General features: G+C 57.8%; 3 protein-coding genes across 7 annotated transcripts; 1 reads left to right on the top strand and 2 right to left on the bottom strand.

The window, feature by feature from the left end:
* The first annotated feature begins 18 nt into the window (after positions 1-18).
* On the top strand, positions 19-15,571 carry MTG1 (mitochondrial ribosome associated GTPase 1). 5 transcript variants are annotated; one of them, XM_057308606.1, is made up of 11 exons: positions 30-230; positions 1,322-1,388; positions 4,522-4,624; positions 7,002-7,082; positions 7,613-7,669; positions 8,041-8,131; positions 9,574-9,635; positions 10,102-10,198; positions 10,521-10,602; positions 14,415-14,527; positions 14,917-15,571. In XM_057308606.1, the coding sequence occupies exons 1-11, from the start codon at positions 119-121 to the stop codon at positions 15,048-15,050; spliced, it is 999 nt and encodes a 332-aa protein (XP_057164589.1). In that variant the 5' UTR covers positions 30-118; the 3' UTR covers positions 15,051-15,571. The 5 variants fall into 5 exon arrangements, with proteins under 5 accessions (XP_057164587.1, XP_057164588.1, XP_057164589.1 ...); XM_057308604.1 differs by having other exon boundaries at positions 19-230; positions 14,415-15,571; XM_057308605.1 differs by having other exon boundaries at positions 23-123; positions 14,415-15,571.
* Positions 15,562-19,681, bottom strand: SPRN (shadow of prion protein). The gene is made up of 2 exons (XM_026494514.4): positions 19,544-19,681; positions 15,562-18,518 (listed from the first exon to the last, which is right to left on the bottom strand). Exon 2 carries the CDS (start codon positions 18,501-18,503, stop codon positions 18,066-18,068), a length of 438 nt encoding a protein of 145 aa, XP_026350299.1. The 5' UTR covers positions 18,504-18,518; positions 19,544-19,681; the 3' UTR covers positions 15,562-18,065.
* A 4,020-nt stretch (positions 19,682-23,701) lies between these two features.
* Positions 23,702-24,637, bottom strand: LOC113252102 (olfactory receptor 6-like). Its single transcript, XM_026494513.3, has one exon. It carries the CDS (start codon positions 24,635-24,637, stop codon positions 23,702-23,704), a length of 936 nt encoding a protein of 311 aa, XP_026350298.2.
* Between the last annotated feature and the right edge of the window lie 2,604 nt (positions 24,638-27,241).

Raw genomic sequence — 27,241 nt, 5'->3', positions numbered from 1 at the left:
GAGTCGCCGGGCGGCTTTCCGAAGCGCCGGAACTGCAGGGTCTGGTCGTGGGCGCGGCGGAGCGGTCCGTCGCGGCACTGGTTCCCCCGCGTCGCGCTGCGCTCGGGCACACGGCGCCATGAGGTTGGCCTCGCGCGCCCTGTGCGGCGCCGCCGGGGCCGCCTGGCGAGACAGCTTCCCCCTGGGCGGTCGCGACGTGGCGCGCTGGTTCCCGGGACACATGGCCAAGGGTGAGGGGGGGCGGGAGGGCCGGGGTCCGCCCGCCGCCTGCGCCCGCCTCTGTATGCCCGTGTGTGTGCCCCCCGGAGTCCCCGGAGTCCCCTCCCGGCGCCACCCACCCCCCCGCACCCGCCGGCGTCCCCAGCACCCGTTCGCTCGTCAGGTTAACCGCGCGTGGGGCGGGAGGCGGCGGCGGGCGGCAGAGGTGTCCGGGGGCGGCCCTGAGTCCCAGCACGTCCCTTCTGCCGCTTTATTTCCCAAAGCCTCCGCTGCCACATCTGTTTCTACGAAGAGATGCTTTCCTGAATATTGTGTTGAGGACTAAATGAAATGGTGGTAGGGAAGTACTTTCCAATCTGTGCTGTCATTGCAGCACATTTAAGACGCAGGGGCATTGCTGTCTGCTGCCAAACAGCCCAAGCCCCCTGCCAAACCACTTGTCGGGGAAGACCCCTGGGAGCGGCGCAGTCCCCCGTGCGGCGATGGCCGCTCCTGCTCCGGCTGCCTTCGCGCGCTCTGGCTCACCGGTGCGCGGTGACCGAGTGCCGCGCACGTCCGTGTCCCGAGGGCTGGCGCGGTGGCAGCGTGGGCATGGAGGTGGGGGATGTGAGATGCTCGAGGATGCGCTCAATGCCCCGATGTGGCTGCGTGAGGCCCGCTGAGTGGCGCTGTCGCCTTACCGAGGAGCCTTGTTACTTCTGCTGTGTGTGGTTCCTGGTTAGGGTGAGTTCAGTGCAGCGCGAGGGGCTGAAGTGGATGCTTGGGCAGCAGCACCGCCACACAGTGTGAGGGCCCAGTGAGTGGGGTAGTCGGGGCTGCCTGTTCGTAGCTCCGAGGTTAAATACTCCCGGTAGAGCCCTCCAGGGCCATCGGACCCAGACAAGCCGCTGCCCCTCGGGCAGGGCCTCTCCTTCTGGAGACACCACTGTTGAACTTCAGAGATGCACTCGGTAAATGGTTATCACTTAGGGTGACTTAGGACTCGCCACTCAGAGGTACTCCGTCTTAGGTTGTTCGTGGTGTGTTGTTAGTGACGTTCAGTTTAAACCTGTCACTCTTGGAAAGCCATAGACCCATTAGGCACCCTTCTTCTGTTTTCCAGGGCTGAGGAAGATGCAAAGCAGCCTAAAGTTGGTGGACTGTATCATCGAGGTCCATGACGCCCGGATATCCTTCAGTGGTTGTGATATGTGATTTGTAGGAAGAAATACATGTCTGTTTGGTCTTTGTCCCTGTTGCTGGCACAGAGCTCCTAATACCCTGGGTCTTGTCTTTTCTTTTCTTTTTTAAAGATTTTAATTATTTGTTTGACAGAGAGAGAGAGACAGCCAGCGAGAGAGGGAACACAGGCAGGGGGAGTGGGAGAGGAAGAAGCAGGCTCCCAGTGGAGGAGCCTGATATGGGGCTCGATCCCAGGACTCTGGGATCATGCCCTGAGCCGAAGGCAGACGCTTAACGACTGAGCCACCCAGGTGCCCCAACCCTGGGTATTTCTTAAGTGATGAGAGTGATAAAGGTGTCTGTTGATGAGGTGACTTTTGGAAAGCCACTAAGTCACCTACGTTTGAGGGCTGCTTGCCAGGTGAAACAACCCTGCTATTGGAGGATTGGAACTTTCAGTCCCATCCCCTGACCTTTGGGAGGGAAGGGGGGCTGGAGGTTGAATTGATTGCCAATGGCCAGTGATTTAATTAATCAAGCCTCAATAAAGACCTAAAAAGACAGTTTGGAAAACTGCATTGGCAAATCTGGATATGGAGGGAGTATGGCACGTTTATTATTTTTTAAAAAAGATTTTATTTATTTATGGGGCACCTGGGTGGCACAGCGGTTAAGTGTCTGCCTTCGGCTCAGGGCGTGATCCCGGCGTTCCAGGATCGAGTCCCACATCGGGCTCCTCTGCTATGAGCCTGCTTCTTCCTCTCCCACTCCCCCTGCTTATGTTCCCTCTCTCGCTGGCTGTCTCTCTGTCACATAAATAAATAAAACCTTAAAAAAAAGATTTTATTTATTTATGTATGTACATGTGTATATATGTATTTATTTAGAAGGGGGGTGGCGCCCATGCAAGTGCGGGGCAGGGAGGGGCAGAGGGAGAGAGGGAATCTCAAGCCGACTCTGCGCTGAGTGGTGAGCCCAGTGCGGGGCTTGATCTCATGACCCTGAGATCACAACCTGAGCTGCAATCAAGAGTTGGGTGCTTACCTGACTGAGCCACCCAGGCGCCCTGAGAGTGTCACATTTAGAGCATGGAGGCTCTGTGCTCCATCCCACATACCCTGCCTTATACGTTTTTTCTGTCTGGCTATTCCTGAGTCGGATCATTTTATAATAAGCCAGTAATCTAGTAAGTAAAATTTTCTCTGAGTTCTGTGAGCCGCTCTAGCAAACTAATTGAATCCAAGGAGGGGCTCGTGGGAACCTCCCATCTATAACTAGTTGGTTAGAAGCACAGGTGACAGTCTGGACTTGTGATTGGCACCTTAAGGGGGGTAGCATCTTGTGGGACTGAGCCCTTAGCCTGTGGGATCTGACTCTTTCTTCGTGTAGATAGTGTTAGAATTGAGGTGCATTATAGGACATCCAGCTGGTGTCACAGAATTGCTTAGTGTTGTGGGCTCCCTCGCTCCCAACTCTGTGGGAATTGCGTGCAACATTGTAGTGGTAAGGGGAGGCCCTTCCTCCTATCCGGCAGTGCTCAAGCAGCAGGAGATGTTCCTGACCGTTACCTGATCTCTGTCTGATCTCTGCTCTGGTCTAGTCGGCTACCACAGGGTCTGGCACCCTCACCTCTCGGTGAGGCACTTAAAGCAGTGGTTCTCAACCCTTGTTACACGTTAGAGTTTCTCCAGGAGGCTTTAAAAACTCCTGGTCTGGGCCCCTTTCCAGACCAGTTAATCAGTGTCTCTGGTGTGGGGCCTTGTGTTTTCTGACACTCCCGTTGGTACACTGGTAGCATCTTTGTCTCCGACCTCTGCCTGGCACACCCAGACCTTCCAGTCTAGTCCATCAGTGGGTTCTCTAGGTGGGGTATGCAAGCTTCATTTCGATGTGCCGGCCAGCAGGGCTTTCCTCTGTGCCTGAGGCGTGAATTGGCAAGGTCTGGTGGTCTTGTTTGTTAACGAATATACTTGTCAGACCTTGTTTTTACTGTATTTGAGCTATGTTTGGATTCTCTTTATGTGATGAAGGTGTTGGTTTGAGAGTTGTTACCAGCTTAAGGATGTCAGACGAGGGACCATTTTCACTATTTCAAAGACTCTGGAACTTTTGTAGTGAAGTGTCAAGTTTATTTATTGTAGGCTAAATATGTCAATTTATAGGATATCCCATGCTAGTCAGAATTGTTTGCTGGCAGTCCTATGTTTATCAAAAATGATAAACCTGTAGTGGTTACTCACTGGACAGTGAGTGGACACCTGTCCTTTTGGTTTCTAGACCTCTGCCTTTTCCTCCAGGACATGGCACGGAGCCCTAGGCTGGGTTAGGGGCCCTGGGAGGGAGCCTGAGGCTTTTGGTATTCTGAATTACACAGGATTGGTTAACCCTTGGGGGAAGAGTGAGTTTGTGGAAAGTCCTTTTGTATGAGTGAGGGCATAGCCCTTAACCGGCCTAGACACAGGGTGTGCTGGAGGCCTCGGGAATTTCACACCTGGACTCAGGAGGAGATGCAGCACCCGGTAGGGGCCGAGTGTTCAGAAGATAAGGGCTTCTCCTCCTGCCTGTGTTAGGGTCCCATGAGGTGGGACCGGTCCTGATCCCCAGGGGTCCCTGGCTGAGGGTGAAGGGTCTGACAGTGCTGGCGAGGTGTAGAGCCTTCAAGGATGGTTTCCATGGGGGACCCTTGTCTCCTTGGAGGTAACCAGAGGGTGACAGTGGTTTGAGATGCACTGGTTAGGACTTTATGGGACGCACTGAGTGATCAGATCATTCATTTTGAACTTACGTACCCTGGCAGCTAAACAAAGAACCAGTTATAAAACCTGGCACTGAGCTTTGTGTTTTGTTTTTGCCCCATTGTTCCTGTTTGGGAAGGCACGTGAGAGCCACTGCCCTGCGTGTCTGCAGTGGGGACGCGGTAGTGGCCTTTTCCCCAGCTGGGAGGGTAGGACTGGGGGTTGGTTTCATTGTTCTTGGAGTGTGAGGCTGGGCTGGCTGGCATGTACTTGGGCTGAGACTAGGCTTCCTCCTCTGCTCAGTTCCTTCTACAGATTTCCTTGTCAGTTTGCGTAACAGGATGGACAAGATAAATTAATTGGCTGGTAAAGCACTGAAGGGATTTTTGCCTTAATTTTGCCACATTCCACTTTCAGGCCGCAATCCTCTGTTTCAGGAAACTCTTGGGCTCAAGCCTCACGTGCTGGTCCTCAACAAAATGGACTTGGCAGATCTGAAAGAGCAGCAGGTGAGGGTGCCCGTCTCGGGTGCCGTCAGGGTTAGGGTTACTGTGTCTGGGATTGCAAACCTGCGGTGTTGACTCAGCCAGGCGGGATTGCTTTGGCAAACAACCTTTGTTTGCAGACGTATTCCCACATGATTTCTCAAAATGACATGCTTCCCTTTAATTTTTAACTTATAGTCCAAGGGCTAAAACTCGCCTCTCCCGTGGGACGTTGCCAGGCTGGGTGTCTGGAGCCCGGTGCCCCACTGTGTGGCCTCTGGCCCATTTGGCCGGGAGCACTTGAAATGCGGCCCCTGCAATGAGGGTCACAGTGTATTCCATTTTAACGAGTTGTGCTTCAGTAGCTGTATGAGGCCGGTGGCTACAGGCCCAGGCCGTGGGTACTGACCTGGAGGTCTCCTGTGATGGCTGCATTTGCCCCAGGTGCCCACACCAGCCGGCCAGTCCTGCACACCCAGTGATTTGGAAACTAGAAGGGTGGGGGGGCCCGAAGGAACTTCTTCAAAGCAGGCAGGACTGGGGGACACGCGTGACCGAGTGACCCAGGGCAGGGCTTTCCCATGTGTCGCAGAGGTTCGAGAAACATGGAGGTCTGGACATGCTGTTTTCAAGTGCTCCCCACTGCTCTTCCTGCCGGGGACTGCAGCCAGGCTGTTAGGCTTTTGGTGGTGCAGTTTTCTCTGTTTCCAGAACGTAGTTTAGGTTTTTTGTTTTTGTTTTTTTTTTGCTTTTAAAAAGCTTTATTTCTTTCCTTTTCCTTTCCACTTTCCTTCCCTTTCCGGATTTTATTTATTTATTTGAGAGAGAGAGAGAGATCAGGAGTGGGGCTGGGGGAGGAGCAGAGGGAGCCCGACGCGGGGCTCAATCCCAGGACCCTGAGATCATGACCTGAGCCGAAGGCAGACGCCTCACTGACCAAGCCACCCAGGTGCCCCTATTTTATTTATTTTAGAGAGAGAGAGACAGAGTGAGAGAGAGGGGAGTGGGGATGGGCAGAGGGAGAGGGAGAAGCAGACTCTATGCTGAACACGGAGCCTGTTGCAGGGGCTTGATCCCAGGACCCTGAGATCATGACCTGAGCCGAAGGCCGACACTCAACAGACTGAGCCCCCAGGCGCCCCTCAGTTCAGGTTTTGTAGTTGGTTGTGGTGTGTTTGAGTTCCTTAAGCCCCAACCACAAGCCTCACCTCAACGTTTCCAGAAACATCAAACACTGAAGCCACTGGAGTTCTGTCACTGAGAATCCAAGCAGAAGCGACCCCTGACCTCTGACCCAGGTGCAGTCACCTGTGGGCATTTCAAGCCCTCCTGCTGTGCAGATCGGGCAGCTCAGGCCCTCCAGGAACTAGGTGCTCATGGGTCTCAGTGCATGTGCACAGGGAGTGATTTATCATAAGCTTTGCTTTTATTGGTTGAGATTTGAGTCTTAATCAGTGATTGCGTCTGCCCTTAAATGCTAATTTTTGTAGAGTGCTGGGCACTAAGGTGACCTGCCGTAGGGACACAGCGGTGTCTCCCTGGGCTGGGAGCTGTTCTCAGGTGCTGCTGTGGCAGAGGCCCTGGAGAGGAAGGGAGAAGCCCCCAGCGGTGACCCCTCATGTCTACTTCTACGTGCTGAGTCAGGACATCCATTGTGAGTTGATATACTTCAAAATGTGGCCTCAAATACGTCTTTGTTGTGGCCTGTGTCTTAATCCGCATCGTCAGAGAATAACTGAAGTACATAACTAAAACTAATTAGTGAATGACTTTTTATTCATTTAGGTATCAGCCAAATTTTTAGGTTAGTAGCTGTTCAAACAGTATACACTGGTTTTAAAAAAAACGGGATTCCTACGCTGCTTTCGCTTCATGTTAAGACCAGTAAATTCATGTTAGCCTTAGTTTACTTTTGGCCTTTTAAAACATTACGTATATTTTGTAATTGGATTGTGTTCAAGCCTCAGTTTACAGGGGAGCTAGGCAGAATACTCAGGGGTAACAAGATCACTAGTGGAGACCGAACTGTTTGATGCTGGAAGCGGCTCCTTGTACGTGAGGGTGCCCGAGTCCTGAGAGGCAGGTGGTGTCTGTGCTGAGCCCTCATCCCTGCTGGAGCCCGGAGTACATGGGCCCCAGGCCAGGGCACTTCCCTCCTGTCCTCGCAGGGGAGCCAGTCGGGCCTGTGCTCTGCAGGAGGTCGAGATCCATGTGCTCCAGTGCCTGTGCCACCTGCCCCCCTAGGGGTCTGGCTCTTCCCCAGATTCTGCTGCAGGGGCTCCGAGCCAGGAACACGCCTGGCCCTGTGGCGGGGGTGGGGCTGTCCCAGATCCTTGAATTTTAGCGTATCATGCTACCCCTATTTGCATTTAGTATATAAAATGGAAATATTCTCTTTCAGAAAATTATACAACACTTAGAAGGAAAAGGCCTAAAAAATGTTGTTTTCACCAACTGCGTAAGGGATGAGAATATCAAGCAGGTAGGTGCCCTTCTGTTTCACACTCTAATGCTTTTGCTTAAATACATTTAAGAAATCCCACAGATTATCTCATGCTCTTAGAAGAAGCAGAGTTCGGAGACAGTCCATGGGTTTGCTGGGGGTCCTGGGGCATACTCCTCTGGTTGAGAGCAGGTGGGCTCTGGACAGCCTGTGACCGTCTGAGGAGGATAGTGCTGGGCGGTAGTGCACTCGGGGCTGCTCGGGGCTGTAGCTAGGGCGAGCTTCCGGAGGGTTTGGGGCCTCGTTTTCTGCGGTTGTATTTTGAGGATTATTTCACTGGCTGACATGCAGTTTGGTGGGAGGTGGCTGTAGTCAGAGCTGTCACCCTCTGGGGGACTGACCTGCTCACTGATGGTGGAGGGACAGGACATGGCACAGGTCACTGCCCACCCCCCCCCAGGGTCCCAGCACATTCTGAATCCTGATGAGGACAGCCCTGGTTCCCCGGTGCTGGACCTGGGAGTATACTGCCTCCAGAAGCCTGTTTCTGTGTGGTTTGTCCTTGGCAGGTCATCCCAATGGTCAGAGGGCTGGTTGAGAGCAGCTACCGTTATCATCGAGGAGAGGTTGGTTGTGGGGCCCAGTGCCGGCCGTGGGCTGGTCCCTCCTGCTGAGGAGCCCAAGGCTCAGTGGCTAAGCAGCGGTCAAGCGGTCCCCATGCTGGGCCACGACTGCACCCCAGAACTCCTTGGGGCTCTCTCTGTGCTGCTGCAGGTGCCTGGCAGGGGGCTGCTGCCCCAGCCCCTGGAGCTGCCCTGCGTCCTTGTTCTCATAGCAGGAAGGGTGGGGTGGCCCTGTTGAGGTGGGCAGGGCCTCCACAGTGACCTTCCTTCCCCTGCACACAAACCTGGGCTTGTGGGGCCCCTAGCATGGGCCGGAGGGGGCTGTGGGGGGGCTCTGGGTGGACCCCTGACTCCCTGCCTTTGTGCCTGGACAGAGCCTGGAGTACTGCGCCATGGTGATCGGGATCCCCAACGTGGGCAAGTCCTCACTCATCAACGCGCTGAGGAGACAGCACCTGAGGAAGGGTATGGCCTTCGTGCTCTGCGGTCTTTCTCCTGGCGTGCAGCCGCTCTTCCTCGGTCCTCAGACAGACTTCCGGACCCGGAGCCTCACGGCCCCTCGGGGTTGTCTGTGCACTGAAAGGACCCGGTTAACTGCCTGACGTAAGGCTAAATGGTGACGCAGAGCCGTCCTGTTACATGTTCTAGACTCAGTTTGTTTTCTCTCCTGAACATGAAATGTTAAGATGTGTAACACGTGGGTGACTTTCCTGCTCTTTGGCGGTTTTGCTTCTCCCTCGTTGAAGTCTCAGGACGCCGCTGCATAGGTGGGACCTGATGTCAGGCGGGAGGCGTTTGGTGAGGTGCCCCCCCTCCCAGCTGCAAAACTGCATCGTCCGGGCTTGGGAATGGGCTCCGGGAGCCGTCCGGGCGCCTCCTCGTGTGTGCTCACCTGGTCGTGGAGTCGCACAGACGTGCCCGCTCTACTCACTCGTTGTGCTTTACCCTTTGTTCCATTAAGTATTTTCAAGTTTGTCACCAGGGCCACGTTGGCTTTGTTTTCCACACCAGCAATGTGTGTTCCGTTAACACACCGGCTCCCAGTGCACAGACCCCCAGACTCAACTAGCCGAACCATTACTTTGCAGATGGTGTTTTTGGTACTCGTTGCAGACTTGCCAAATCATCTGTCGTTTCAAGTTTTTCTTTAATTATGGCTTTTAAAAGATTGTGGCTTTAAAAATAATTGGCATTAAGTATATTCAGTACTGTGCATTCATCAGACTATTTCTAGACTTTTCCATTGTTTCCAACTGGAAGTCTTTCAACAAACACTAACCAGCACTGGGCACCCCTAATCTGCTTTCTGTCTGGACCTCACATGAGTGCAGTCACACAGTGTTGGTCCTTCCGTGTTGGACTTGTTTCACCGAGAGTGATGTCCTCAGGGTCCGTCCATGCCGTGGCTGCGTCAGGATTTCCATCTTTTCAAGGCTGAATACTATTCTGATGGGTTTCTAGACCATGTTTTGCTTTTCCATGCATCACTGACAGACACATGTATCTCTTTACTCTTGAGTTGATTTGGCACCTTGGACAGGAACTCAGCTCACAGAAAGACCTGTCGTGGGCACTGCTGTGGGGACAGCTTCGTGGGGTGCAGGGTTGGTGTCGGGGGCGTAGGGTGAAGTCCTGGAGGCAGAAGCTGGCGTGCTGAAAGAAGCAGGTCTGTTGGGACCTTCACGGTCAAACGCCTGCCTGCCTCAGCAGGTCTTGGAGCGCCGTTCTAGGCATTGGGGAGGCAAGTTTTGGTAAAAGGGTCACTGCTGTGAGCTGGTTTGGAGCTGAATTGAACGCAAGCTCATGTGGGCCTTCATAGGTTTCCATGTGTCTCATTTCTTATCCTGTAGCTTGTATGCTGGGCTTTGTGTGTTGACTACATTCGACAGCCCCTTTTCATCCCGCAGGAAAAGCTACGAGGGTGGGCGGCGAGCCTGGGATCACCAGAGCTGTGATGTCCAGAATTCAGGTAGGGTCCTCGGCTGCTGGGTCTAGAGCTCCATGCACACGCACCTGGTGCTTCCTGAGGCCTGAGGGGTGGCCTGCAGGCCTTGTCCTCCACTCTGTTCCTGCTGAGTGCTTGTCGCGTGCCAGGCACTGCCGCCCCCTTACATCAGACCCCTGTCTTATGGCTGAGGGCAAGGCACCTGCCCAAGGTCACACAGTGGCCTGTTCTCCTAGGCTCAGCCCAGCCTGTCCACACATGCCTTTTTTGCCCTGGGAGGAAAAGACAGGGCTCTGTTGCTGTGATTTGTTCTCCAAACTCAGTGGGAACCAATCCTGCAGGGAAGCTGAGAGCTTCCTGAAAAGGACGAGCCCATTGGGACAGGGCGTCAGGGCCTCCTCAGAGCCTTGGGAACCCAGCAGCCTGGCTCCAGGGGCCACCCAGCAGCATACTGGAGGGAGCGGCTGGCCCGACCGCCCTCTGTTCACAGGTGTGTGAGCGGCCACTGATGTTCCTGCTGGACACTCCTGGGGTGCTGGCCCCTCGGATTGCAAGTGTGGAGATGGGCCTGAAGCTGGCTCTGTGCGGTGAGTCGGAGCCCCTCGGTGCCCCCTCCTGCTGCCTAGGTGTGGGGCCGCCAGGGCTGGCGGGTTGTGCCTGCTTTTCTCAGCCCGGCTGTGGCAGACCCTTCCGAGCTGTGCGGAGTGAGCCTGTCAAGCAGCCTGTGCAGCCCTCGTTCCAGCTGCCGTGGGCCAGCCACTGCTCTGAGCCCACTGACCCCCACAGCCTGCAGAGCGCCTGCCTTCTCCCAGCTTACAGCCGAGGCGGAGCGGTCAGGAGCAGCAGCGCCTCTGGCTGGGCCAGATGCGGGGCTGGTTTGCAGTGCTCACGCTGGCCTCCTGGTTCCAGGAACTGTGCTGGACCACCTGGTGGGGGAGGAGACCCTGGCCGACTACCTTCTCTACACTCTCAACAGGCACCAGCTCTTTGGGTGAGTGCAGGTTGGGGGCAGGTGGGCTGTCCTCTCTCTCCTCCTGGACAAACGTCTTTAAGGAAAATAGCATTAACGTATTATTAGACCAATTCTGCACATGATGTGCAGTGTGCAGTTTGACACGTTTGACTCTTACGCAGTCAAGAAAGCTCCCCAATTTCTTGTGCTCTTTGGGGGTTGCTCCTCCCTACCCCTTCCTTCTCCCATTTTACAGACGGTCCCCCAACCCCATGTGCCACACCCTGGCGGCCATCTGCCTTCTCTCCCTTCCTCGAACGTCCTAGGGATGGAGTCCCATGGCGTGTACTGTCTTTTGTTGGGTTCCCTGTGCTCGATGTCACTGCTGTCGGACTCCTCCGTGTTGTGATGTGTGTCGTGACCCATATTGTCACGTGGGTCGTGACCTGTGTCGCTCCTTCCTGGTGGCTGCCACGTGGTGTTCTGTGGTATAGATTGACACGCCTGTTTGTTCTCGCCAGGGACTGTGATGTGAGCGGGGGTGTTTCCTGGATGTCCTGTGTCACGTTGAGGACCTCAGTCCTGCCAGAGGTTCATCAGTTTTACTGATTTTCACCAAGAACCAGCTTTCATTGACTTTCTCTGTTGTTTTTCTGTCTTTTAGTTCATTGATTACCGTTCAATCTTTATTATTTCCTTACTTCTACTCTGCGGGCTTTGCTTCTGGTTTTGCCATCAGGTGTTGAGAGAAGGTACTGAACTCTGCCTGTGACTGGTTTGTCCGTCTGTCCTTGTCGTCGTGTGTCTGCTTCATGTGTTCCGAAGCTGTGTTGTATGGTGCAGGGGACAGGCTGCGGGTCCTGCCGTCCTCCCTCATCACGCGCAGTGACCGTCTTGGTCTTCGCAGCGCGCTCTGCTCTGACGCCTGCCTCGTCTGCTCATTATACAGCCACTCCAGCTTTCGATTTGTGTTAACGTGGTAAATCCTTTCTTATCCTTTTGCTTTGAGCTTATCTGTGTCTTTATATTAAAAATGTGTTTCTCACAGGCTGCGTACAGACAGTGAGGTCTTGTTTCTTATCCAGTCTGACCATTTCTGTCTTTATTTTAGGTCTTTGGGCTGTTTACACGTAATGTGATTACTGATGTTTGGGTTAAATTTGTCGTCTTGTGGGGACCCTGGCTGGCTCAGTGAGGCGTCTGCTTTCGGCTCAGGTTGTGGTCCCAGGATCCTGGGATCAAGTCCCGTGTCGGGCTCCCTGCTCCGTGGGGAGCCTGCTTCTCCTTCTGCCTCGGCTGCTCCCCGGCTTGTGCCCTCTCGATCACGCTCTCTCTCAAATACATAAATAAAATCTTAACCCCACATTTGTCGCGTGCTGTTTGTTCCATCTGTTCCTCATTCCCTTTCCTCTTTCTCTGCGTCTGCCTGCCTGTCTTCCTCCCTCTGTCCCGTCTGTCAGCTTGTCGTCTGTAACTTCTGGAGGAGGTTGCCTGAGTGTTTGAGGAGCTTGGAGTGATGTCATAACATGTCTCGTGTGCAAGCTCCTTACGATGTGCGTTCTTCTCTGGGTCGTTGGGCTTTTGTTTTCTGTGTCTTACTTTTACGTGTTTGTAAACCTGAGCTATCCTGTTTCGTTTATACAGAGGCCTCAAGTATAAGAAAGAAACCTTAGCTGTTTGCCCGTTGCTTGACGGTTCGTGAGCGCTGCTCGCTCCTTCGTGTGGGTCCTGGTTCCACGTGGCGTCCTCCAACTGAGGATTTCCCGTCAGGTCTCTTGCAGCTCGGGTCTGCTGCTGATTTATTCTTTCAGATTTTGGTTGTTCAAAGATGTCTTCGTTTCACATTCGTTTTGGAAAGATGTTTGTGCTGCGTGAAAGGCTATATGGAGAGCTGTTTTCAGGACTGGAAAGAGGCTGTCCCATCCTGTTCTCACCCCTGTCGTTTCCCATGAGTAATCAGTCAGGTTTGTCTTTGTTCCTCCAGCTGCTTTTAAGATTTTCTCATCAAGCTTTTGGGCCATTTATGACAACGGGCCCTGTTTGGCTTTCTTCACGTTTCTTGAGCTTATAGTTCATTGAGTTCTTAGATCTGTGGCTTTGTAGCTTTTATCAGATTTTCAACCATGATTTCTTCCTGCGTTTTCAGTTTCTGCCTTCTCCCGTCCTCAGGACTTGGTGCCCACGTGTGGCCGCGCGCCCGCACCCCTGCGTGTCTGACCTGCTGCCTGCGCCCGCCAGTGTGTGTCTTAGCGCGTTTCACATCGTCTGTGTCTCTACTTCGGTTCGTAACCACATGGACTGTGGTCACAATAAGTGATCTAACATCTGTCTGCTAACCCAACATCTGGGGCAGTTTCCCTGACTGATTTTCTCCTCACGATGTGTCCGTTTCCCGCGGTCCGTGCTTCATACTGTTTGCTCGGCTGGCAGGCATTTTGAATTTTGTATCTCTGGGTGATGGTATCTTTAAGTTCCTGCACAAATCCTTGAGCTTTGCTTGGGACGATTGTCTGGAAACAGTTCCCTCCAGGCCTCTGGGTCTGGAGCCGTTGCCCCGAGTGGGGCAGGGCCCTCCCCTGCCCTGTGTCCCACCCGCCTGCTCCTGGCTCTGTGTGAGCGCTGCCCCACTGCCCCTCTGCCCTGCTGGGGGTCTCTCCTGGCCTCTGGCTTTGGAAAATTTCCTTTCTCACATGTGCTGAGCCCTCCTCTGCTAAATAGAGAGGTTGGCGGATTTCTAGAACTCTCTCTCTGGGCAGCTCTGCCGTCTCTGGTTCAGCCAGCGACGTCTCTGCTGCAGCAACCCTCTGGGCTCTGTGGGGTCACGAGGTGCCGAGTGGGGCGGTGGCAGGTCCCTGTTTACATTCTTCTTAGCTTGATGTCTGGTGCCTTGAAAACCATTGTTTTGTGTGTTTTTGGGTGTTTCAGGGGAGGTAAATTCAGTTCCTGTTATTCTGTTTTGTGAAGTAGAATTTCAAATTAATTTTTTTGCTTCATGTGTGTGGGAGTCTGGGCATCTGCTGTCCTGCAGCATTTCCAGAGAACGTTTCTAGAGAATCTCTAGGGTCTCTGCGGGCGGAAGCTCTTGGGTGTGTGTGTTAGCGGGAGTGCTCTTCCGGGGACAGCTCTCGAGATCGCCAGGACAGAGGGCCTTGTGCGGCTGCCGCCCTCAGAAGTTTGACTTAGGACCTGTGTTCTCAGGGTTCAGACTCCCTCTGAGACGGGCACTCCGATGCCCACGTGGGGGCTGGGTCCACGTCTTACTTTCCTCCTGGCTGAGCTCTGGCCTCCATTGTGGACCGTGAGGCGGTCCAGGTGGAGTTTCCCGGCTCCCGGGGCTCAGGGGGGTGCTTGTCTGTGGATGAGGTTTGTCTCCTTCAGCCCTTTGGGGTCAGACGTGCCTGACCGTGTGCTGGGCCTCTCATCAGGCCCACAGCGGGGGTCGTGTGGGTCAGGGAGTTCCCGGTAGCCCCCAGGCAGTTCTCAGCGGAGGTGGGTGCTCAGTCTGCTGGTCTGTGGGCTGCAGAAGCACCGGGCTCACCTGTTCCTTCTTCCCTGGAGACAGTGCTGGTGGTCCTGGTGCCCCTGCCCTCGTGCGGCTGCCCAGAGGCCCTGCGTACCTCCCAGTGGCTTGCCGTGCTAACCTAGGGCTCCAGGCCCCGGGCCTGCTCAGGAGTGGGGTGGGTGATGCAACCACGGGCTCCGGTGGGGAGGCTGCCCTTAGGGCAGCTGGCCATGGCCAAGTGGGAGGACAGAAGTCAGCCCACACGCAGGAGGGGTCCTTGGTGGAGCTGGCCGTGACCCGGCACGTCCTGGCCCTGGCTCCCACCCCCTGACCGCTGGTCTGTGTGTAGGTATGTGCAGCACTACGGCCTGGACGGAGCCTGCGATGACATAGCCAGTGTGCTGAAGCGGGTGGCTGTGAGGCTGGGGAAGACGCAGAAGGTGAAGGTGCTCACGGGGACAGGTGAGACGTGGAGGCCTCAGCCCCGGGCTGGGAGAACCGGCCGACCGAGAGGGCTGTGGCTGTGGGCAGAGGACACCGTGGGCACACGTGGCTGTTCTGGGAACGGAGGTGCTGCAGAGGAGGGGGCTCACGGTCCAGCCTGGAGAGGAGGGCAGGGCAGCCCTGTCTCGTGCTCGGTACACGCCGTGTCCCACCCCTTTGAAGCCTCCTGCGGTCCAGGCGCCACTGCCCAGACTCTGTGGTTTCTCTCTGAGTTTGCCCTGGTGCCCAAGCTCACAGGTACCCACCATCAGTCCCTGAGGTTGGGCAGGGAGGGGAGGGGTGTGTCTGAATCCTGGGCCTGCCCTGCACAGAGGTGCCTTCCTCACCATACCGTCTTGTCTCCCCAGGGGACGTGAACGTCATCCAGCCCAACTACGCCGCCGCAGCCCGAGACTTCCTCCGCACCTTCCGCAGCGGGCTGCTAGGCCCAGTGATGCTGGACAGGGATGTCCTGCGGAGCCCCCCCTTGGCAGACCCCTGAACTGGTCCAGCTGGCAGGGCCTCCCTCCTGCCTGGCCCTTGGCACCAGACATTGGGACATCGCGGGCCCTCACAGCCAAGAATCTGACGCTGGGACTCTCTTTCCCGAAATCTCCATGCTGGTCACTGTACGGTACTCAGGTCTCGTCTCTAGGACGGAGCCTGTACCTGCCGCCACTCCACAGCCTGGCCAGTTGCTGGTTACAGGGCAGGGTGCCCGGGGTCTGGATATCGGGGCTGCTGACATCTCTGAGCTGTCCCTGTGAGCCTCACACGTGCTGAGTATCTCTTAAGGAAAAGCCGATGTTTTCTTAGGAGGTGGAAGTACGGTCTGTAATTTAAACAATTTGAAAGGCCTGTCTGTGCTGTGGCTGATTTGTTGTGACCAGTAGCACCTTGGGCCCACGTGTTCAGGCCTCTCTCAGCAAGAAAAATCGGGATATGAGCCGCTTAGTAAGCGTTCTTGTGTTAGGTCCTTGGTAGTGTCCTGGGTCCTGCAATAAAGAAGACTGTTTGCCATCAGAGTGTTTATTTCACAACACGACTTACGTGTGCACACAAAGTGGACGGGGTTCCGGAGAGCTGAGGCAGAGCCCAAGGGTCGTCTGTCCCCAGCTGCGTACGGGCCATGAGGGTCGCCGGTGTGGTCAGTGGACACTGGAGTTTGCCACTGCCTCTGAGCACCTTCTAGCTAACAGGATGGTGGGACTCTTCCCCAGGGAACCTGACCTACCAACCTGCATTCAGCAAAGGGCGGAGGAAGGAAAGGGGGTGGGGTGGACCTGGTCAGCTGCTTCGCCTCTTCTGTGTCCATTGGGGCCGTGGCCTTCCTGGAAACACCCGAGTCTCTGCAGGGCACCTCCCCTCCTGAAGATGCCCACAGCGGGCACGCACACACTGACCTCTGCTGCCATTTCCTGCCCTGGGCACCGTCTGCTTCCTGCTGCACCCTGACCAGGAGAGCGGGAAGAACTCAAGCGCGGCCCGGAATCAGGCTGGTGTGTGAAATAGGCTCTTGACTTAAGAAGGCTGTTAACGCCACACCCGCCACGTGGTGCCGTGCAGCCTGCGAGGGCTCCCGAGAGGCTGGGCCCGCGCTTCTGGGCCCTCAGGTAGGACCGAGTCCCTGTGCAAGACTCTCCCGCCAGCAGGTGCAGGGCGGAACGGTCACGCTGCCCCCGGGGCCCTGGGCAGCGCTCGGCCACGGCCTGCTGGTCTTTGGTAGCGTCAGGGTTGGTCTGGAATGGGTGGGGGGGCATCTGGGCTGGCTGCACCCCGAGAATGCTGGCGCTGTGGGTACAGGCGGCTGCAGGCAGCTGTGTCCTGCAGCTCTGTATCCTGGTCTTGGGAGAGAAATGCTTGGTCCAGGGTTCCACTGGTAGCTTGGAGACCCTCACCCTAACCAGACTTGTGTGTCAGCTGTGGGAGAGCAGAGGTGGCAGCTCCCCCTCCCAGGAGGTGCTGGAATCCGTCAACTGAGTCCGAAGGCCCCGTGGTATGGAGGGGGTGGTGTGAGTGCATATTCTGGGAGGCAGCCCAGCAGCGGGTGAAGCTTTCAGTGAGCACCGAAAGAGGGGGAGATCCAGAAGATCTAGGCCTGGGACGTTGTCCTGCCGCGGGATATGGTGGAGGATGTGGTGAAGAGCCAAGGCCCCCAGCGCCGAGCTCACGGATGGTGACCCAGGCCCAAGGCTCGAGGGAAACGGGTCTCTGGGTGCCTGAGAAGCAAAGGGCTGGCTTTCTGCCGAGGGTGCTTGAGTGCCAGAGGCAAACCCTTGCAAGGCCCGCCTGGCATTTCCTTAGAGGCCTCTCTGGGGGTCTGTCCTGTCCCCAGAACAGCCTCAGATGCTCAGCCAGGTGTTGGAGGGGCTCATCTTCCCGGGCACTTTCCTTTGCTGACCCCGAGTACTCTTGCGTCTGGCTGTGCTTGCCGGGTGCTGGGCCTGGCCGCCGTCCACCTCCAGGGACTGCCTCGTGGTGTGTTGGTTGCTGGTTGTGACCTGAGATCTGGCTTGCCCCCTTCGCACCATTCACACCTTGCCCTCCCCTTCCCGGCGGGCTGCGAGCTACAGACCTGCTTGGAGCACAGCCGGCTGTCCCAGGGAGGGCTTTTTAGTGGGAGTGGCAGTGCCATCCCTGAGGACCGGCGAGCACTGATTCCAGAAGGTGAGCCTAACCCTCAGAGGAAATGAAAAGCTCCCGGAAATTCAACAATGTGGTTTCCCCCGAAAATAGGTCCCAAGAAGAGTGACTTGTTTTGAGTGGGAGCAAAGTGGCCCCAAGGGGCCCCTGGTCTTGAGAGTGTCTGCCCAGGGAGGGGGCAGGCCTCTGGGCCTGAGGGTGGGCTGGCAAGGCCCTGGGGCAGCTGCTGTGGCAGGGGTGCTCTGGGGATTATCCAGAGAGCCACAACGGGCACACGTGGGCTCCAAAATCCCCAGACTGCCTCTTCTGGACAGGCGGTAGGCACACTACAACCTATTGAGAGAAACCTCTCTTCTTCCCCAGAGCACTAGTCCTTTGGTCCGTTCTGGCTGCTTCTATGGGGGAGGGCCACAGGGTCCTCAGGGCCCGCCTCTTTGCCTCCTGGTCAGCACTGTCCACCCCCTCGAGTGTCCAGGATGGGGTCAGGGGAGCCAGAATGGCTTGAACATCCTGGTTTGGCACATCTCTCTGGGCAGCTTGGGAGAGATGGTGGGCTGGTGGCCAGGATGGCAGCCCAGGCACCTGCCTTCCTGGCTGGGGAGGACCCTGAACTCCAGGCGGTGGGTGGGGCATCCTGGAACTGATGGGCCCTGGTCCTCCGGTCGGTGGGACATGGGGAGGCTGGGGAAGGACTTGGGCAGGGCGCCGGACAGGAGGCAGCCTCCAGGTGAGAGGTAGAACAGGCTCTCTGGGTCGGAGGCGGTGGGCCGCGGTGGGAAGGGGCGCTCAGCGGCTGGCGGTCTTGGGTGGGCTGGAGAGGCCTGCGGGGAGGGCGCCGGCTGGGGGCCACATCTGGCCCCGAGCCAGGCCGGGCCTAGGGTCGCAGCAGCCCCAGGGCGCCGAGAGCACCGCCCAGCAGCAGGCAGAGGCGCGGGCTGCTGGTGGGCCCCGCGCCCGAAGTCCACGCCCGGTAGCTGTAGACGCCTTGGCCCGTCCGGTTGCCACCCACTGCCGCATCCTCGTCGTCCTCCAGGTCGCGCTCCCCGGGGCCCGGGGCCTTTCTCCAGCTGGAGCCCGCCGCCAGGCCCGCGGCAGCCCCGGCCGCCGCCCCCGCCGCCGCCACGCGCAGGGAGGAGCCCGCGTAGCGGGGCGCAGGCCTCACGCGCACCCTGGGGGCCCCCCGCGCGCCCCCGCGCAGTCCTCCCCGGGCGCTGCCGCGAGCCCCTCCACGGCCACCCTTGGCCACGCCGCTGTCGCAGAGGAAGGTGGCGGCTAGCAGCAGAGCCCAGCACGTCGCGGCCGTCCAGTTCATCTTTGTGGAGCAAACCTGCGGTAAAACGGGGAAAGGACCTCAGCTTCGGTGAGGGTCAGGGGACCAGGGGCTTCGGGGACGGGGGGGGGGGTGCTCAGGGCCTGGGGACAGGGGCTCAGGGGCTCGGGGCCTGGGGACAGGGGCTCAGGGGCTCGGGGACGGGGGGCTCAAGGCCTGGGGGCAGGGGCTAGGGGACCAGCGGGCTCAGGGCTTGGGGACAGGAGACAGCATTTGGCAGTACAGGGGCTGCCAGCATCTGGAAGACTACGGCTCAGGGTTGGGAGGATTAGGCATTCAGGCCTGAATAGAGGGTGGGAGTCTTGTTCAGTAAGGAGCAAGGGGTGAATCGGAGGGTCAGAGGGTTGAGCACCTGGGGGTTATTCTGTGCCTGGGGCTGGATGGGAGCTAAGAATGGGGGGGTGGTGAACACCCTGCGGTGGGGACGCTGAGGCCTGGGGGAGGGGGCCCCATATCCTGGGCTGCCCTGGCACGACCGACCCAAGCCTCCGCGGCTTGGCAGGACCAGAGGCCACACTGGGGTGGGGGATGTATTTGAAGGGTACAGTGTGGGGGATGTATTTGAAGGGTACAGTCTCGGGGACCGAGGGCCCCCAAAGACCCAGATCGCCGTCTGGAGAAAGGGTCAAGCGTGTGCCTCTTCCAGGCACTTCCGGACTCTTTGGGGCAGCGCGCATTGGGCGCAGAGCCGGAGCAGGAGGTCCTGGCCTCGCGGGCGGCGCGGAGATGCGCGGCGGTGACAGTGCAGTGCAGACCGCGCCCCCGCAGGCCGGGCCCCAAGGGACGGTTCCCTCCCGCCCCACCCCCGCGCCATGCTCCACCCCTCCCCCCGACCTCTCGGCTGAGCAGCTGGGGCGGGGGACCGGGACGCGACAAAGGGCCTAATCCGGGCGCAGGGACCCGGGTGGCGGCTCGACCCTCCTCCCGGGTGCCTGCGATCCTCTCGCGGCGCCTCCATCCCCGGCCCCGCGGGTGCCCGCCCCAGCCTTCCGGTGCGCCCGGATCAAGCTGTCCGGCCTTACCCGCCACGGGCTTCTGTCGGAACGGCGGGCTGGAGTGGCCGCTCCAGGGGCCGCGACAGAGCGGGAAGGAGCGGGCTGTGGCGGAGACCCTGCACCCGAGCGCGGAGTCTGGATTTTGCGCGAGGCCTCCGCCCTAGGATTGGGGGCGGGCAGACGCGGAGGCTCATCCCCCAGGAGACGGGAAGGGAGGAGAAAGAGGCAGTCTGTGAGGAGCGCGCAGCCCCTCTCCCTCCCAGCATCTTCATCCTCGCTGCATCCCGTCCTAACCCTCACTCCCTCCCCGCCAGACCCCAGCCCCACCTCCTGATCGCACACACGTCCACCCCACTCCCTCTCCATCACCCCGTGGGCACCCAACCCCATCCCATTTCTGCTGCACACAGCGCCCCACCATCTCCATCCTCACTCCACCCCTCCACTTCCCCCTCCCTGGCACAGTCCATCCCTTTCCCACCCTCCTCACCCTCTCCTATTCCCCATCTTCATTCCTGCCCCAAGCAATGTGTCCCAGACAGAGGCCACAGAATGCCACCGCAGACCCAGAGCTCTAGATCCTGGTGTCCAGTGTTCTTCACCGAGAGGCCTGGAGAGGAGAGGATGGCTATCCAGGGCCCCAGGGTATCCGGAAAGGAGATAATGGGTGACCTTCTAACTACCCTGCAGTTCAGATCCCTCTGGGGGGCCCTCACTGTGGCCACTCCCCAGCAAGGGCACTTGGAACCCCACTGCCCCAGGCAGCCGGCCTTCCCAGCCCTGCTGGATGTGACTCTGGGACTTCTTGAAAGGGTGCTATCTGGCTGTCCACCTTTGTGGACATCCCACCCAGCCTCTCCACCTGGGGGCACCAGGCTCTCTTGACGGCTTTAGGAGTGGATTCCACGACCTCCTCAACTGTGACCTGATGTGACAAGTTTATTGATGTGACGTGACTTCTCTTAGCTTCCATCAGACTGCTCTCGATCCCAGAGGCTCAGAACTGCTGCTCCACACACAGGCCTGGCTCCCGAATTCCCGTGTTGAAGACCTGACCCCTCGAACCTCAGAATGTGCCTGTATTTGGAGATGGGGTCTTAACAGAGGCGATTACGGTAAAACGAGGCTAGTAGGGCAGGCCCTGGTCTCATCTAACTGGTGTCCGCATAAGAAGAGGGGACCAGGACACAGACATGCACAGGGACAGCCACGTGAGGACTCAGGGAGAAGGCGGCCATCTGTGAGCCAAGGAGAGAGGCCTCAGAAGGAACCAGCCCTGCCCACGTGCTTCTCAGACTTCTAGCCTCCAGAACCGTGAGAAAAGGAATTTCTGGGGTTTAAGCCACCCCGTCTGTGGCACTTTGTTATGACGGCCTGAGTAAAGTAATAGAGAAACCGAGGATTTCTGAAGTCCATGTGGAAATGTAAAAAAAGTACTAATATAACTCATTTTGAAAAACAAGATCAAAGAAGGGCACCCTGTCAGATATCAAGATGTTATAAAAGGTCATGGCAATAAGACTACTTAGTCTCGGCAGGGGACAGAGAGCAGCACAGGCAAACGAGGAGATCGCGAAGAGACTCGCGGAGGAACTTACATGCCTGCAGGAACAGAACGAGATTGAGAATGTGAGGGAGACTGGGAAACTGAAAGAACCAAATGGAAATTCTAGAACTGAAAAAATACACTTAAAAACACAGGTTAGATATGGCCAAGGAGAATTAGTAACCTGGAAGATGAGAAGGAAATATCCAGAAGAAAGCGCAGAGAGAAAGCAAGAGTGTGTACAACAGGCTGCTGGGCAGAGGGGTGCCCCTCATGGACCCCCCACGGACCCCTCACGGGCCCCACACCGACCCCTCACGGACCCCACACGGACCCCACACGGACCCCTCACGGACCCCCCACGGACCCCACACGGACCCCCCACGGACCCCTCACGGACCCCACACGGACCCCTCACGGACCCCACACGGACCCCACACGGACCCCTCACGGACCCCACACGGGCCCCTCACGGGCCCCTCACGGACCCCACACGGGCCCCTCACGGGCCCCACACCGACCCCTGGACCCCACACGGACCCCACACGGACCCCTCACGGACCCCACACGGACCCCACACGGACCCCCCACGGACCCCTCACGGACCCCACACGGACCCCTCACGGACCCCACACGGACCCCACACGGACCCCACACGGACCCCTCACGGACCCCACACGGACCCCTCACGGACCCCACACGGACCCCACACGGACCCCTCACGGACCCCACACGGACCCCTCACGGACCCCACACCGACCCCACACGGGCCCCACACCGACCCCACACGGGCCCCACACGGGCCCCCCACGGACGTGGGGAACCAAAAGGAGAGCAGAGGAAGAATGGGGCAGAGGCAGTGTTTAGGGGCACAATGCTGACCATTTTCAGAAACCGATGAGGCACAATTCTAGAAACATCACAAACTCCAAGCATGATAAATACAACGAACAGCACGGCCTGGAAACCAAACACCGAACTTCTTGTTAGAAGATCTTGAAAGCTTCCAGAAGTGGGGGAAACGCAATCACCTAAAAGCAGTAAATATAAGCTGGCTTCTCCACAGACAACACAGAAGTGGGGTTTGCAGAGCTGCTGACAGCGGCTGCTCAGAAGCCAACAGGCACAGCTAAAGCAGCAGCCGCGAACGGAAGGGGGGCTCACACGGCGCTATCGCCACCAGACCCAGGCGACTTGAAGCCGGGCCAAGGAAGGCGAAAAGCACTGCCGGAGACAAACAGTAAAACTTCCTTTTTTTTTTTTTTTTTTGTTAAGATTTTATTTATTTATTTGACAGAGACAGAGACAGCCAGCGAGAGAGGGAACACAAGCAGGGGGAGTGGGGGAGGAAGAAGCAGGCTCCTAGCGGAGGAGCCGGACGTGGGGCTCGATCCCATAACACCAGGATCACGCCCCGAGCCGAAGGCAGACGCTTAACCGCTGTGCCACCCAGGCGCCCCTAGAGCTATCCTTCTGATGTACAGAAACATGCATGATGAAGATGGAAATGTCAGCCAGGGCTAATTTTTAAAGAAGATTTTATTTATTTGACAGAGATAGAGACAGCCAGCGAGAGAGGGAACACAGGCAGGGGGAGTGGGAGAGGAAGAAGCAGGCTCCCAGAGGAGGAGGGAGCCCAATGCGGGGCTCAATTCCAGAATTCTGGGATCATGTCCTGAGCCGAAGGCAGACGCTCAACCGCTGTGCCACCCAGGCGCCCCAACAGTAACACTTCCTAATGATAAACGGTTAGATTTAGCAAGATGACATCACAGTTCTGAATTTCATGTACTTAGTGACATAACCTCAAAATAATAAAGCCAAACAGTAAGAGAATATTTACAGCACAAAATCATTTCCATGAATTTAAAACTCATGTGCCAAGCAATGCGACCCCAGAGGCACGCGTAGTCTCCGGGGGCACACGCCAAACGCATCACGCGCTGGGGCCAAGGCCGGGGAGGGTCCAGGGTGTGGGAAGCAATGGGTTCAAGTAAGAAGCACTCACCTTGACCAGGGACGATCGCCCAATAAGAAGGAAAGTGCTGGATCAACCCAATTTCTGCCCCTACGTGCCAGAGAACAGAGAAAAGGAAGAGAAGCCACGTATGGGTTTGTCATCTATTCACTAGACCCGTCGAGTTTTAAGTCAAATGACATTCTTGTTTCTGAGGAAAGGTGGCAAGTGTGTGGCCCACGGCACCGTCTGGCCTTGTGCGGGCGCTCCGTCCACCGTCCGGCCAGCTGAGGTTGGTTGCAGGGTCTGCTCTAAGGCGCTGGGAGCTTAGGCACAGGGCAGGTGGGGCCCAGGAACGGGGCCGGCCCCTATGGAAACTGGCCATGTCCCAGGTGAAGGGAGCGACGGTGAAGAGGGGCCTTCCTGGGAGCTGGAGTCTGCGCTCTTCCTGGGCTGAGGGCCCCACCGGGAGTTGTCCCCCGCTCAGGTGCCCACGCTTTCTGGGAGGGGGGCAGGAAGCTTCGGCCTTTCCCCCGCTTGTCCAGATGCTCTCATGGCCACCCCTGTGTTCCTGGCAGCTCTGGCTGGTGTGAGAGGGCTGGGGCCTGCCGGGTGGCGGGCCGGAGGCTGTGAACAGAGGAGAGGAGAGGCGCTCGGGAGCTCTTCCTCCTGCAGCTGGTGCTCAGGAGGGACCAGGGGCTCGGAGGAGGTTGGCCAGCGCCTCCCTGATGTCACGGTTCCGCAAGCAGTAGATGATGGGGTTGAGCAGGGGCGTCACAACTGAGTAGATCACGGACACCAGCTTGTTGAGGTCGAAGGAGTGGGCGGCATGGGGCCGGGCGTACATGAAAATGGTGGCCGTGTAGAAGGTGGCCACTACCGCCAGGTGCGAGGCACAGGTGGAGAAGGCTTTCCGGCGGCCGGCCCAGCCTGGGATCCTCAGCACTGTGGCCAGGATGTGTGCGTAGGAGACCATGGTCACCAGCAGGGAGGTGGAGAGCACAGCCAGGGCTGCCACGAAGTCCAAAACTTCAACGGCAGTGGTGTCAGAGCAAGAGAGCTGCAGCAGGGGTGAGATGTCACAGAAGAAGTGGTTGAGGACATTGGGGCCACAGAACCTGAGGCGGGAGATGAGAGCCACGGACACGAAGGAGGCCAGGAAGCCGCCCAGCCAGGCGCTGAGGGCCAGGCACAGACAGAGCTTCCGGTTCATGGTGGCTGGGTAGTGCAGTGGGCGACAGATGGCCAGGTACCGGTCACAGGCCATGGTGGCCAGGAGGAAGCACTCAGAGGAGCCGAGCGAGAGGAAGAGAAACAGCTGGGTGAGGCATCCTGAGAAGGAGATGGTCCTCGCCCACACCAGGAGGCCAGCCAGCAGCTTGGGGACGGTGACCGAGGTGTAGAGGGTCTCCAGCACTGACAGGTTGGCCAGGAAGAAGTACATGGGTGTGTGCAGTTGATGGCTGGCTCGGATGGTCACCACGATGACCAGGTTCTCCAGGATGGTCGCCAGGTAGGTGGTGAGGAATAACCCGAAAAGGAGCCCCTGAAGACGGCACAGCTCTGGGAAGCCCAGCAGGATAAATTCCGTTACCGGGGTCTCAGTGGAGTTGCCCATGGCCCTCCCTGGTGGGGAGGTCACTTCTGAGCACCCTGGAACAGCAGAGAGACGCAGGTGGGATGTGTCCGCTGAGGGCTGAGAAGGGTCTCTAAGGTGCTGCCCTACTGACCTGTCAGCCCCGCCCTCAGTCTAACACGCAGTTACCCAGAGCCAGCACCTGGCAAAGGGGTGTTGGGTGCACATACTCTTACTCCCGATTTCATACAGAAGCCCTCAGGGGTAGGCTCTTCCTGCCCCCCCCCCCCCACAGGTACGGGGCCAGGTGTGCATGCACGCACACGCACACACACACATACACTCCCAGGTGTGCAGCCCCCGCCACATCTCCTCTCCAGGTGTGTACATACTTCCTCACACACACCTAGGAGTGCACAACGCGCGGCAAGAGAGAAGACCCATCTGCCTGGTGTGCCTGTCCGGGCTGTGTCCCCGAGCACTTTCCTGCCCTCGTCCAGGTCCCCTCCCAGAAGAATGCTGCCTCACGTTGCTCCTGCCTGGGGAAGGGCACCACTTCCATCTGATGGCCCTGGAGCTCTCTAGGGCTGAGCAAAGCCGCCAGGGGATTGGCAGAAGGGAGGGAGGCTCATCCCCAGCTTTGAGGTCCCCAAGTAGACCATGCCTGAGCCAGCCTGAGGTCTTTATCCTGTGATTTCTGAGCAGCACAATGGCTGTTTGGGGGATGGGCAGAGCGGTCCGCTCAGAGCCGCTAAGGGGCCCGCCTCGTGTGGGACTTTGGTAGGGCGGTCCTGGAGTTAGGTGTCTGAAGGATGGGCAGGTCTCGGGGAGAGGGTGGGCGAGGGCACAACAGGGGCAGGGGTCCCCGCTGGCGGCCCAGGGCTTTCCGGCCCCTCCTGGGGGAGGGGGAGCCTCAGGACCCTTCCCGGCTCCGCCCTGGGAGTCTGGGGGCCGGCCGGGGTTCGCGCTGTCCCGGTGGACAAGAGTGGGCGAGAGTAATTCCTGCCTGTCGGACGGTCCTCCGGGCCCCAGGCCGAGGGGGCGGCCGTGCCTGCTCACCCGGGAGGGGCCTGCACTCGTGGAGCTGCCCCCTGCGACCCGCTCAGCCGTGCGGGGTGGCGGGCTGCTCTGAGCTGGTGGGGGCACAGGCCACCGTGTGGAGGGATGAGGACCGCCCCCAAGTTCTTGGAGTGTCTGAGGACAGAGGGTGGGGCCTCGGTCGGTGGGACCCGCTTGGAGCCCAGGCCCAGGGCCCTGGGGGTTCGGGGTGTCTGGGCCCGAGCGCTTCTGCAGGAGCTGCCCCGCGGTCTGTGCCGCCCAGTCTGGCGGTGGGTGTTGAGACCCCCCCCCCCCCAAAGGCGCCCTCCGTCTCGCCTTCCCCAGGCTCTTTGCCCCAAGAACAACCTTCCCCCGCAGGAGATGGGGGGCCTCCGCCGGGTCTCCGCAGACCTGCGAGGGTCTGTGGGCCAGCTCGCCACATCCCACTCGGTCCCTGCTGCCTCTGGACGCGGGTGGTTTTTATGCGACTCACTAGTGGCCTTGCCCCCGCCCCGGTCTTCTGCTCCCGGTCTGGAGGGTTCTAATTGCACATTCTCACCTGGGCGGGACTCTCAGAGCAATTTGGTGAGGGGCGCCGCGGGGTCCCTGGAGGGAAAGGTGCGAGGCCTTCCCACGTCCTCCTCAGCGACAACTAGGTCTTTCCATGTCACCTGCGCTCCAGGCACCCAGGCACGGGTGAGGCCCGCCCTCAGACCCACCTCCAGCCTCAAGGCGCTTCTCCTGAGGTCGTTTCTTCCTTTCCCGTGCACGCCCTTTATTCATTTAGTTATAACCACTTGTAGACCTACTCCTAGGGCAAGACCCAGACACTGGCTGGTGGGCGACAGCAGCTCCTTTCCTCCCCCACCCTGTGCTCCCCTCTCTGAAGGACCGCTGGCTGGACTTCCCTTGCCGTCCCAAGTATTTTAATTACCGATAACAATACCGTTTAGTTTTGCTTGTGTCCAGACTGTAAGGAAGGCTGTCCTGCCTATGTTGTCCTTTGGGTCTTGCCTTTTCCTGCCACTAAGATTCCTGCCCTTCGTGGCATCTGGCTGCATTTCTTCGACACCTGTATGGTGATCCGCCCCATCTCCTCAACTTGGGGACTCCGGCTGCTCCTGCCTGGTCCCCCTTCCTCCTCTGGTGGCTTGAAAACTCCCGAAGCAAAAAGCCAGGGAAGTTGGAACCCCACCCCTTGCTTCCATCTCCCAGGGTCACTATCTCATTGCCTCATGGTCAGGGTCTTGAAAACCGCTTTTCCCCCCCATGTATTTTGTCTGTTTTCTTTCAGGCGGGACGGTAAATCCAGTTTCGGTATTCCATCTTGGCTAGAAGTGGGAGTCGAAGTTCAGTCATCCCTTGGACTTACACCTGCCTCAGTGTCCCCAAGCTCCGGTGCGTGTCTCCTCCCTTTGGCCCCCAAACCATTCCTGACACCCTACCCTGTCCCTTCACCTGCCCTCCAGGGACACGGTCCTGCACTGCCTCTTGTCCGACATCCGAAAACTGCTGTTAAAGACATAAAGTATTTACATAATTATAGTATTGTAGACAATTATAATCACACTGTATACTTTATTTAATTTCGTTTTGTTTATGGTGGAG

The sequence above is a fragment of the Ursus arctos genome, unplaced genomic scaffold, assembly GCF_023065955.2.
Source record: "Ursus arctos isolate Adak ecotype North America unplaced genomic scaffold, UrsArc2.0 scaffold_7, whole genome shotgun sequence".
NCBI lineage: Eukaryota > Metazoa > Chordata > Mammalia > Carnivora > Ursidae > Ursus > Ursus arctos.
This window is presented reverse-complemented; position numbering and strand designations above follow the sequence as displayed.

Bases quoted from the DNA above. Each gene is read 5' to 3' on its own strand.
- LOC113252102 (XM_026494513.3), bottom strand. From the start codon at position 24,637: ATGGGCAACTCCACTGAGACCCCGGTAACGGAATTTATCCTGCTGGGC.
- MTG1 (XM_057308604.1), top strand. From the start codon at position 119: ATGAGGTTGGCCTCGCGCGCCCTGTGCGGCGCCGCCGGGGCCGCCTGG. The intron at 8,132-9,573 runs GTATGGCCTTCG...TTCATCCCGCAG, and splicing joins GAGACAGCACCTGAGGAAGG to GAAAAGCTACGAGGGTGGGC. The intron at 9,636-10,101 runs GTAGGGTCCTCG...CTCTGTTCACAG, and splicing joins CTGTGATGTCCAGAATTCAG to GTGTGTGAGCGGCCACTGAT.
- SPRN (XM_026494514.4), bottom strand. From the start codon at position 18,503: ATGAACTGGACGGCCGCGACGTGCTGGGCTCTGCTGCTAGCCGCCACC.